At 41.4% G+C, this 12,641-nt stretch overlaps 1 protein-coding gene across 1 annotated transcript; it reads right to left on the bottom strand.

The window, feature by feature from the left end:
* LOC115390599 (dnaJ homolog subfamily A member 1-like) lies at positions 1-12,621 on the bottom strand. The gene is made up of 9 exons (XM_030094514.1): positions 12,521-12,621; positions 8,304-8,456; positions 8,030-8,216; positions 7,399-7,503; positions 7,023-7,250; positions 6,809-6,923; positions 2,399-2,514; positions 1,938-2,038; positions 1-1,653 (listed from the first exon to the last, which is right to left on the bottom strand). Exons 2-9 carry the CDS (start codon positions 8,433-8,435, stop codon positions 1,420-1,422), a joined length of 1,218 nt encoding a protein of 405 aa, XP_029950374.1. The 5' UTR covers positions 8,436-8,456; positions 12,521-12,621; the 3' UTR covers positions 1-1,419.
* Positions 12,622-12,641: the final 20 nt, after the last annotated feature.

Genomic DNA, 12,641 nt, shown 5'->3' with positions numbered 1-12,641 from the left:
TTCAAAATTTGAAATAACATTTAATTAGAAAACATGACCACAAACAGGTAGATCCTTGGTCCTGACACAGATAAAGTTAAATTAAGACCTCAATGACAAGTATTATAGGTGAATTTTGCACTGGATTCCCCTGATGTCATTAAGACTTAAATATTTGCATCATTTCACAAGAACTGTCTCTTTAACTCCTCCGACGTGAGCGTGGTTAAATTCTGCATTATCAAAGGCAACAACAAGAAATTAAAATCAAAACTGCATTAAAAAGTCACTTCAAGTCATGGTAAGACCTTGAAAACAGGCAGACACTTCAATGAGGTATGAAGTTTGCTGATCTTCACCCCTACAGCCCATTTGGCATTTGAAGGGACAAATATGAAAAGTAGACACTTATTGATTGCCAACAACAGTGTAATACAACAAAATGAAAAAAAAAAAAGGTTCTTAAAAGGAAAAACCCCTAAAGTTGTACTGATTTTAAAATTACTTGACTACAATGAATTCAAAAACCATCTACAACCGATTCTCTTCACTGAAAATAGGTGCAACATTGCACTTCATAGGCCAGGAGGATATTTTCAACTTAAAACATCACAAGGCAGAACAGCGTCACACTTAATCAGCCCCGGTGTGTTGCCAATAATTAAGACTTCCTTATGCAGGGCATTTTACCCCACGTTGACTCCAATAATAAAACATTCCCAGCAGGGATGTGAGACACAAATCATGCCAAAATGGAAGATGCTCATCTGTCCATGTGACATGACACCCGGCGTTTCCACACACCAAGGACTGCAGTAAACGTGAAGCTTAAATATTAGTTGGAATAATTCTGCTGTTTAGTGGAATGAACCCAAACGCTTTCCCTGCCAAAGGGTCAAATGGCTTGAATGCCGTCGCTCACGGTTCACGTAACGCCACCCTTGACCAATGAAAAAGTGGTTCACAAGACTATTTTGGGAAAAAAAAAAGAAAAAGAAAAAAAAAGGTACCTTGACTCAGTCATTGTTGGCATTACGCTGGCAGTCAGGGATTAGACTAACATTTTTCACCCTCAGTGAAACCAGCCCTGATCTCTACTCACAGTGGAAATGGATATAAGAAAAAAAAAAAAAAAAAAATAAAAAAAAATTAGCAGATCAAAATAAGGTGCTGGAGATGACAAGGAATCCAATTCAGCAGGATCTGACTTCAAGCCCTGGAACTTGAACACACTTCCATCTGGAGAATATCTAACCAGGGCCGAGGCACAGTTAGAACTGAGCTTGACTTTAAAGAAACGAAATCATTTTAAGGAATGTGACATAAAAAGAAAAACAAAAGTGCACAAAATTTAAAATGCACACACAGAGGGAACAAAAAGGTGCTTCGTATTAGAGATGAAGACTTGGGTCTCTGGTACAAGCAGTAGTGGGCTGTGGTTTATGACGTCTGGCACTGAACGTCGCCGGCACTGGCGTAGTCGTCTTCATCCACGCAGTAATACTGAGGCCTGCGCCTCCGCCTCCTCTCCAGGTCGCAGTCCTCCAGGTCGGCGTAGATGTAGAGGTCGTCGTCCATACTCTCCGCCTGCTCTGCGTTCAGCTTTTCGGGGAGGTAGCGCTCCAGCTCTTTCAGCTTGTTCTTGGGGAGGAAGTTGGCTTTTGGGAACACCACCTGGCGGCAACAACCATCCACAGACTGAGGACACACTTAATGCAACATGTATGGATTTAGCAGAGCTGTCAGGTTGGACTTTTTTTCCCAATTAGTGAATGGACTGTGGCCCAGACGGTAAGGTGTTGCAAACAGGCATTAATGAGTGTGTGTGTTAGCTTCTGCAAAACAAGAGATCTCAAGCATGTGTGCTGCTTCGCCGCTTCCATATGAGAAGCACAACAAAACTGAGACGTAGAAGGGGTTAAGAGATTGTAGTAAGTGGATACTGATGGAGTTCTTACTGAAAAGTGAATGATGAGGCGTCCTTTTTCGAACGGCCTGCGATACGTGGGCATCCCTTCATTCAGGACACACTTAGTGTCTCCAGGTTTGATCAATTCACCTGTGATTAAAACACATTGGTTGAGTTAGTGATGTGAGAACTTATTATAAACATCCTCTGTTGTATTCCACCCTCTGCTGATGCCTGGCAGATGAACATGAGTTCAAATTCTAATTTATTCATAATTGAAGGGTTTATAAACAGACCACGAAATACTATTAAATTCAACAAATAGTAAAATGTTAATCACTTTTGAAGTTGTGTATACAAATGCTTGTATCTTTTAAAGGAAGACTAAACTCAACCCTCAATGTACGGAGCCAAAACAAAAGAAAAACCTGATTAGAGCATTGCCATGGATTAGTCTGAATGCCGATGGAAATCGGCATTCAAATAAATGTTAAGTGGCAGCAGATCTACCTGGATGGGATGTGATGAGAAGAGTTCTGTTGTCCAGTGTTGTGACGGGTTTTTTGAAGCCACACAAAGCTTCAACGAGCTGCAACTCCATGGACATGATGAGGTCCTGTCCCTTCCTGACAGCAACAAAGACAACAACAACATCCCGGAAATGTTATTAAGGAGTGAGAACAAGTGCCGCTGCTGCAGTATCTGGTGTAAAAGCAGTTGAGTTGAAAATCAAACATGTTGCACAGAAGACACAAACTAAAAGAAATGTCAATTCACACTCTTACAAACCAAAGCTGAAGTATTAAACTAGGGATGCACATTTTATATCGTTTCTATGACCGATAACCGACGCCCTTTAATGCGTTGCGCATTGGTCTGCACGGACCGATCTGCGGACGTCCGCGCAGCAGCCAGAATTTGTGACCGCGTTGCGCGCAGGTCGCGCATCGCCAGAGCGCCACAGCAAACAAAACATGATGGTAAAAGTGACGGCAGCCGGAGCTCCAGCCTGATCGCTCCACACACCAAAGTGAAAATCTCGTGGACGGAGACAGCAGACTGTCTGGAGGGAGGAGAAGGTCTGCCGACAGAATCGCTCTGGTGCCGCCCCCGCGATTCAGAAAAAAAAAAAAAAAAAAAAAGACTAAATAAACTTTAATATTAAATGATAACATACTGACAATGTATGTGCTTAATTTTCTCTAAATAATCTGTGATAAAGGAGCAGAGAAACAGTCTGTAGTGCCGGAAAAGCTTCTCAAGGATGTGTGGAACACTGCGCCTGCGGAACGCACACAGAAAGAGTGTGCGCATCGGTGGAGCGCTGAGGCTCCAAAGCGACGCATGGATGACTTTTGAACGCCCTGTTGAGTGGTTACACACCACCATTTAGACAGATCACCATTCCGAAATACCGCTATTCCGACACGCAAACATCCCACTATTCCGACACGGAAATGTGCGCTCCGAGTGAGTGACTGACTCGGCACAGTCTGGTGCTTAACTGCAGATTTACAATAACAGCAAATTCTCATCTAAAATGTAAAAAAAAAAAAAAAAAAAAAGCTACAAGACTTAGATATAATTAACAGTACTTTAGGCTTCAATCATCTCCTATTGTTTTTTAAATTATGTCGAGAGTGAGCGCGCTGGTGATCTGTGTTCTGATTAATTTCCAAAATAAAGTTTTAGCTTCTGAAATCCGATTTTTAAACAGTTCTGATGGAGCTTAATATTTATCTGGATGATGCGGCTTCATGCCGAACCATTTCACTGTGAATCTGGATGACCCGCGGCGTCTGGAGATAAAAAATAATATTCAATGTAACGCCGGTTTTGTGCCACATGCGTCAATGCACACAAAGATACACACCCTCCCCTACTGTATAACATGAAGGCAACTGGAATTAATCAGTGAATTAAGGTGTCATCTGCAGTGCAGTCATTGATATCTGTCGTATAATGCCAGCGTGCATAAACACACGGCTCTGTGGAGAGCTCCGCTCCAGCTGGGGCTTAAAAAAAAATAACCGATAGTAGGGCTGGGCGATATGGCAAAAAAAATGATCACGATTTTTTGTTTCATATCATTCAATCTCGATTATAATCACGATATGTTATATTGTTTTTAAACCAGTTTTAAAGCATCTGCACTGAAAACTAGAACTATAGAACAGTTTAACATTTTATTAACAAACCAAGTAAATAGCAATGCAAATTAAATAATATAAACATAGAAAAATATAAGAACAATCTCACTTAACAGTGCAGTAAATGGAAAAAAAAAATCAAGGACCAAGATAATAAAATCTTGCGATGCACCGCTTTTTCAGTAAAAGAGAAGAACTGAACGATCGTTAGTTAAAGTGTGACAGTTTACAGCCCTGAGGATTTTTGTTGCTATGAAAGATTAAAAAACTACAGAAACCCTCTGGGGATAACGAAGGTGATTTAGAATTAGAGTTGCCAACCGTTCCTTGAAAAACGGAATCGTTCCGTATTTGGATGTAAAAGTGTGCGTTCCGTATTGAGCTGAAAAGGAACGCACTTTGTTCCGTATTTTTGTGAGAGTCAAAACGTGAGCAATGGAACTTGCGCTTTTTTATGAAAACTTACGGTAAATTGTTCACCGGCTCTCTGACGTTCTGTGACCAATGAGCTGACAGAGATGGCTCGACAACACATCTCATTGGTCAAAAAAAGACCGTTCCTTGGAGGCTACGGCAGCTCATTGGCCAATACTCAGTTTGGTCACAGAGCGCATGGGAGGAAGTAAATCAAAACATTAAAGCAGCGCGCAGCATGGCTTCCAGAGACATGTAAGTTTGTGCCGTTTCCATATCGGATATATCATGTTTAGTTCATTGATGTGTGTCTGCTGCTGCAGACTGTGGAGTGTTTTCAGTTTAGAAACGGAACCTTGTTGGTTTTTTTGATCAGAAGGTTTTTCAGTTTTGATTTTGCACTTTTTTAGTTGAAAATAAAAAAAAGAACATGTTAAAATCCAGAAGAGACAGCAGCTGTTTGATGTTATTTTGCACATTTAGCAATAAATATAGAATAGAATAAGAATAGAAGACTTCATTAATCTCACAGTGGAGAAATGTACAGGTGTATAGGCTCATAGAACCCACAGCGGGGTGCAAAAGTAATGAATGGTGCAATAATTAACAAGTTATAGTGCAAATCATAGTAGGATTGATGACAGAAGCTAAAGACAATGAAGATCTAACTGTATGTACAACCTGAGTCTTAAAAATATAACAGGAAATATATAATATATACAATATATACAATACAATATGCAATATATGATGCAATATATAACTATACAGTATGATATAATATGTACAATATGTTTTAGCAGAGTGAATGGATGATAAAGTGTCGCTGAATTTCTTAAAGGGGGGGTGCAGGATATTATAATGTCCAGGATTATTGCACATATTCCACACAGTAGAACTGTACAGTTTGACAGCGGTGGGGATGAGAGGCCTGTGGTAGCTCCTTCCTGCACTGAGGGTCTCAGTCGCCACTGAAGGAGCTGCTGAGCTCCTCTACCGTCCGGTGCAGTGGCTGAGAGCTGCTGTCCATGATGATGATGATACTTGAATGATAACTGTCTCACTGTAGGCCTCAAATACAAACAGATCAAGCTGATCATGAGTTATTGCAATCTTGCTACTGTAGGTGTAATGCAGTAGCCTATTGTGTTTTTATAGTCTGTAATAGGTATAACTGTGGCAAAATGCTGTTAGATATGCGTTTTTCACCCCCCAAAACCCCAGTTTCTTTCAGCTGCCCGCGAGAGGTGTTCCTTATTTCAATCTCTGGGAGTTGGCAACCCTATTTAGAATGTAAACATTATTTTGAAGTTCTGATGCTAAATATGCTGCTGCCATTATTAATGCTTGAGTCAAATGTACAACATTTAAATAATCTAGACTTGACAGATTAGATTTAAAATGTAACAGTACAAAACTACAATAATAAAAAAAAAAATAGACCAAATTAATCGTTTTTCTCCTCTTACAATGTTGCTCGTATGGTGCAGTGGTCTGAAAAGACGACACTGGCTACATTTACGTGCAGTCAATATTCGTGTTAAGATAAATATTCTGGTTTCTGAAACATTTGGAATAAACTCAGGGAGATCCTCATTCAGACCACGGCCACAGACGACGCCATGACTGCATTTGCACTTCCTGCCACTAGGTGTGCTGTTTGCATGTTCAACCTTATTTTACACAGACACCACAGAAGAAGAAGTTCGATGCAGGCGCTGCAGGCTCTCTCTGCATGTTGTTAGAAGAAGAGTGTTAGCGGCAAGACGTGGTGATCTGTTCAATGATGCGATGCATCGTTTTTTCAGTAAAAGAGAAGAACTGAACGATCGTTAGTTAAACTGTATCACAAGTAGTTCCTGGACTCAAAAGACCAGATTCCTTGCGGATCGCTGTGTTAGCAGCGGTGTGCTAGCAGCGGTGAGCAAGCAGCGGTGCGGGTGGAGCAGCCTTTCCTGTCACCAGCAGCCTCATCTTCAGAGGATAACTCCGACGCATTACTGACTTCATCTGCTTCGCTGCACTCGGCTCCACGTTCAGCTCCATCTCTGTTTACTTCTCAGACAACTTACAGGCGGATGTTCAGCAGGAAAAAGTCGACTGTGATTGGCTGTGGTCACGCACATTTCTGCCATGTCTGATCGAGTAAATGTGCCCACAGCTGATCACCGTGATCGACGGGAAATTAATCGTGATCACCAATCACGATCATATAATCGCCCAGGCCTAACCGATAGTATTAACCGGTCAAAGTTCCAGTCATCGGTTAACGATTAAACGGTTAACCATGTGCATCCCTACATTAAACCAGAACATTTTAAGCAAAAAATATGTCACGCTAATATGACATGATTACCTGGTGAAAAGTGGGTGTTCTCGCATGTCCAGAACAATGACGATGTCGCCTGGTTCCAGTCCCGGCTCCTGGTCTCCCTCTCCATGGAAGACAATCTTCTGGCCATCTCTCATTCCTGCAGAAAAGAAGTCACCACTTCATGACAGGAATTGCAAAAAAAAAAAAAAACACTGATGGACTTCGCTTTTTGTGGTCTCCTTTTATCCCCCCTCACCTTTGTCGATGTGCACCTCTAGGATTTTCTTCTGTCGCAGGATCTTGCGGCCGGCACACGCCTTGCAGCGGTCCTTGTGGCTGATTCTCTGGCCCTGCCCCTGGCAGCCCTGGCACACCGTGGACACCTGCTGCACCATTCCCAGGACTAACTGGTGAACGCGGATCTGGACTCCTGTGCCGTGGCACGACATGCACATCTGCGCGGCTCCTTTACGACTCCCGTGACCTGCAGACGGAGAACGCCTGTCAACGCGCTGGATTACAAAGTTCAGGACTATTTATGACGGATGTTTGATTTGGCGATAAAGCGATTGTCTTTGCAAGGCTGTCGCTGAAGGAAAAGTCAAAGCAAATACGTAACGACGCAGACGAACCTTCACATCGTTCACAAATGGCGTTCTTCTGGACAGAAAGTTTTCTTGTTGCTCCGTTATAAAGCTCATCCAGTGAGACTGAAATCTGATGAACAATATTCTTTCCTGTGATGGAAGGAAGCAGGAAACTGTCACAAAATGTTTTTTTCTATGAAAGAAACAAGGAAACATTTCAAAGGTATCAGTTTTCAATACCCTCAGTTATATTTCATTGTGGTATACACATAGCGACATTTTAGAGAAGTCACAATCTTTTTATGAAGAGAAGTCGACTCACTGACCGGGTTCATACTATTTCACACTATACCAATACTTCACCAGCCTAATAACTACTGAAGCTCCTGAATCAAAGTAACCTAAAACCCATAAAGCCAAAGCCCACTGCTTCTCCTGTGTGGGCTGAAAGTAGAGGACCAAGATCCCAATGTGTACATCTGATAAAATTACTCATTTAGATTCTTTTTGTAGTTTGAAAACATCACAATTTTGTATCCATATAGAAATCTCAATAAACACTTCCTTATGGACCCGTGCAGGCCTGTGAAGATACATTCTGACATCTGTATCGCAGTCAGACACACTCAACTCCACTCTTGACTCTTGATGGTTATTTACTCCAACATCTTTGTACCTTTGCGCTCTCTGTGCATCCGGCTGCCTCCACCGAAAAACAGGTCAAAGATGTCCATGGGTGACGCAAAGCTCCCACCGCCTCCGCCGGTCCCTCCTTCCTTTATGGCCTTTTCGCCTCCGCGGTCGTACACCTCTCTTTTCTTAGCGTCTGACAGCACCTCATAGGCCTGCGAGATCTGCTTGAACTTTGAATAAACAGGAGAATCACAAATTAAAAACAGTGCTCCGTGAATGCTGGACACTCGTCTAGAGACGATAACGGCGGCACTTACTTTCTCTCCTTCGGTCGGGTTTTTGTCAGGGTGGTATTTTAAGGCAAGTTTGCGATAGGCTCTTTTCAGCTCATCGGGAGTAGCGGAGGGCTTCACGCCCAGAGTGTCGTAAAAAGCAGTTTCCTTCACCATGTTTGCCTTAGATCAACTGTCCTGGGAAAGGAATAAAGAAATATTTAGAAAACACTGAAACTCTTTCATTCTGACATGTTCGTGAATGCAGGAAAACAAAAAGCAAACAGGATGAATTCAAACGCTTAAACTAAATTCTGCCTATCGTTTAATAACATTTGCATTTAGTTTGCATGTTCACCCTGTGCATGTCTTGGCTGTCTCAGAGTGTTTTGGTTTCCCCGCCAGTACAAATCATGCATTTATTGAAGTCATTATCTCCTTTGGCAACTGCTATTGTCAGAGTTGTTTCCTGATCAGTTACCAGTAATTTTCACTACATTTTCACTGTTTAGTTTAGTTTGTTGATTTAGTTTATTTATCATGCCATAAAATACTGGTTTGTCACTAGAAATTCTGAATAAAAACCATACTTTTCAGTATTTATAATATTCATATTATTTACTGTTTAACGTTCTTTTAATTCTTGGACAATGCAGTGCTGATGTGATGACTGAATTCCTCCAGAAGGGATGGATTAAGTCTTACATCCCAAAACATTACGGTATCGTATCAAGGGGTGTCCTCAGATAGTCAACGATTCGATGATTTGTTCGAAGGGGCCTGATTCGACTGCCAATCACGCAGTCGAAGCATCGAAAAAATGTGGTTATTAAACGAGGACCATTCCATTACAGCTGTATGGGGGTGCTGAATGACTGATTTTACATAGAATTGCTTGTTTTTTTCCCAAATAAACGTGATATAAAGCCTATTTGATATACATGTTAGCCTATCAAATACACTGTGGAAAAATTTACTTAACTTGTAGTTTTATTCAATATTCTATCTATTTAGTGTTTGTGAATGAACCACCATGGTGAGTGGCACAATCCGATTTTGCGCAGAGCTCCGTCACCGAGCAGCATCTCGGTGGTGATTTGGCTTAAAGGTGCTGAAAACACAGAAAAATTAGCATTGACTAGCAAAATCCTGCCTACAACACCTTTAACTTTAAAAGGCTCAAAATGTCGGAAAAAAAACAAAAAACAAAACTTCAGACCAAGTCAAAGATGATCCAAAAAAAAGTCAAATGCAAGTTGTGTCCTTTCATATCGCTCCACAACAACATGGCTTTCCACCTTAAACAGGTAAGTAGCCAGGTAATTGGGCTACTAAAAGACGGTTCTGTTACTCAATTCTCATTTTTAATTGCTGTCTTTTATTTCGTTTAATTGTAATATTTTAGGTTATTATTATATTATTATTATTTATCTAAAAGGCTCATTCTATTTAATTTAGTGTTTGTTTTTGCATGGATGTTGCGCTGCGAAACGGACCGACACAGCTCAATTAAGCCCATTTCATTTAATTTGAGCAGATAATGTGAGAAATTGTTTAGCCAAAAAATGTGAGCTTATCTGCAGAGATTATAGACACAAATTACATGCTTTAGCCTGTTTGTTAGAAGTGAGTTTGGTTATAGTCATTTGAACTATACTTCATTTGTTTGATGTTTAGAGTTACCGACGCTTTGTTCCAGTCTGTGTTTCAGTGTGTAGGAAAAAAATAAGTGTTGTTTTACCTGCCTGCGCTGTTTATTCATTTATTTATTTATTTTTTTATTATTATTAGTGCAATCAGGGCCGGCTGTAGGCATAGGCGCCCCGACGCTCCGTGTGCCGTGTGAGCACCGCTCTGCACTGTGCTGCTCCGACGCCCTGTGTAGGCATGCTCCACCAAACAAGATGATAGATTCGACTATCAGTCGTCTACTGGCAGGATCCGACTAATCAGATTCGACTATGGAAATTCTTAGTCAGGGACACCTCTAATCATATCACTTTAACACTATTTTTCTAATCATTTCATAATCTTACCATTTAGTAGGCTAAAAACCAGATATTAGAAATTAAGATTTTTTCTCTTCATTTTGCTGGTTCACCTTTGAAATGTCCCTTTTCTTAACTGTTGTTCGTGTTCCTGTTTTTTTTTTTTTGCCCTTGCTCATTTAGTCTTGCTGTCGTATCAATCTTCAAGTGAAACACTCTGACTTCCATCAAACATACATGACATATGTTATAATCATCACAAACAGAAACCCCCTCCTCCCCTTCCCTTTATCAAACAAAGATGCGTTTCGAGCCAGCCGCAATCTTTCTGCTGATTGCTGCTTATTTTGTGAGCGTAACACTGGACTACAGCCTGTAATGTGGGTGGGAGGAGTTTCCTCGGGGGAAAGACAAGATTACCATGTTTGAGCTTCGATGAATATTTGTCATTTTGTGCACTTTCTCACAGAAACGTTGGAAACTTATGCAACATAGGTTCAATAAATTCTGTTAGTGTGAATGTGCATGCAGGTATATGGTTTTTATTTTATTTTTTTTTAATAAAAACATATTAGTTGTGGTATAACTTTTAGGTCTCACATTGCACCTTCTTCTCCTGCCAGGGCAAGTTGGCCTGAAGAACGTGTGTCAAACACTATTTTGGTGAGGGAACCTGTTAGATGAGTATTTTATCAAGTGCACTCTTATCACACTGAATGAGCTGAGCCGGGCAGGATTCTTCCTCCCTTGTTTTCTTTGATGAAGGTCAGTTTGTCCTGCAGCAGCTTGAGAAACTGCTTGAGATGAGAATAAGTCAAATATTAACTCAGTACTTTCGGGGGTGTTTTTAAGTCTGGGGTTGAAGGAATTGCTTGCATTACCGAGGCGTAAGATTCATCTTAGTTCAGAGGCCACACCTACGTCAACTGGAGCACAGCTGGGTTTGACCAGTAAAACCTTCAAAGCGAAAAACTGTTTGAAACAGACTTGATGTTTCTGGGGGATGCTCAATGCATTACTGAGGAACAGTTGACACTGATCATAAGGATGGGTCACTCCTTTTCGGTTGTTAAGTAGAGAGCATGACTGTATAACAATGGGCCCGAGCAGTGCTACCTTAGCACCAGTTTAGAGGGCCTGGAGCCGGGGCTGAGGAGGTGGAAAAGCAAAGAACCGGGGATCAGTCTGGCTCTGGTTCTAACCTAGCACTGGAACCAGCTGGGTGGAAAAGAGCCACCTGTAAGCTAAATATTGTGATGGTGGAAAGAAATACTGCAGCTGAAGATGACCATACAATCAATGACAGAGGCTCAGATCACCCCAGGAAAAGAAGCAACAAATGTAAAGTTATTGGAGGAAAACCGTCATGAAGTAAATAAATGGATTAAGTCAGTCCATTAACCACAATCCATAGAGACAAGTAAATCTAGCATATCTTCTGTCCTCACCTCCCAAAAAAACAAATTGACAACTGAAACAAAGTTCTAAAGAGCAGTCTTGGTCTCATTGGGTGATCTTTCTACTTCATTGAACAGAAAACTCAACCAAGGCTGCAGCCGCAGGAGGACTGACCAAACTCCAGAGATAAATTAAACTGGTGCGTCACGACTGCCTTATTCTACAAAGCGCAACAATGTAAAACGCTTATACAGTTTTAAACTGTGAAAAACTTTCTAAAACTGGCACACATTCGTCTACTTCTATCTAAATTAATCAGTCCGTGATTTATTTAACGAAACCGATCCAAATAAAATCTATTTGATTTGAATAATTGAATCGGTGAAATATGTGGGTATTACCGATCAATGGCTTCCAACAGCGTCTCCCTTACAGCTCACGGTGAAAAATGAAACACCGCTGCTGTGATTGGAAACGAAAGTCATCAGCACAACAAACGGGACTTTCACTTTCCAGGAACCTGTTGTCCGTCTCTCACAAGTTTAACAACACGTCGAAAATTATGTAGAAAAATAATGTGTGCGCAACATTTCCTAATTAACCGTGAAGTTTTGGGTCAATATTCTAGAGAAAACAAATCTCGTTGAATTTTTTTTTTTCATGTTTTCTCCAGACTTGTCCGGTTTTTTAGCCGGTTAACGGGAGCTTAGGCAGAAATACATAACACACGAGGGGCTCGGACTGGGGGAGCTAACAGGCCCGTCGGAGATATACTTTAGATACGCGGGCTAAATCCGAGCCACGGGCCTCCCGCAGCAGAAAACCAAAACCATCAGACGGGGCACAGAGTTTGTGGATATGAAGACATTTTCCAACCTTGCGTGAAGTCTTTCGGTCCCTGGAGAGCTCGGGGATCTTCCACAGCTTCCAGAATCTTCTCCGTCTCCAACACGCCAAAACAGTCGCGCGCAATGACGTCACATGTCTGCGACGCGGC

This window comes from Salarias fasciatus, chromosome 6 (genome assembly GCF_902148845.1).
Source record: "Salarias fasciatus chromosome 6, fSalaFa1.1, whole genome shotgun sequence".
Lineage (NCBI taxonomy): Eukaryota > Metazoa > Chordata > Actinopteri > Blenniiformes > Blenniidae > Salarias > Salarias fasciatus.
Note: the sequence above shows the minus strand (reverse complement) of the source record. Positions and strands in the feature narration are given on the sequence as shown.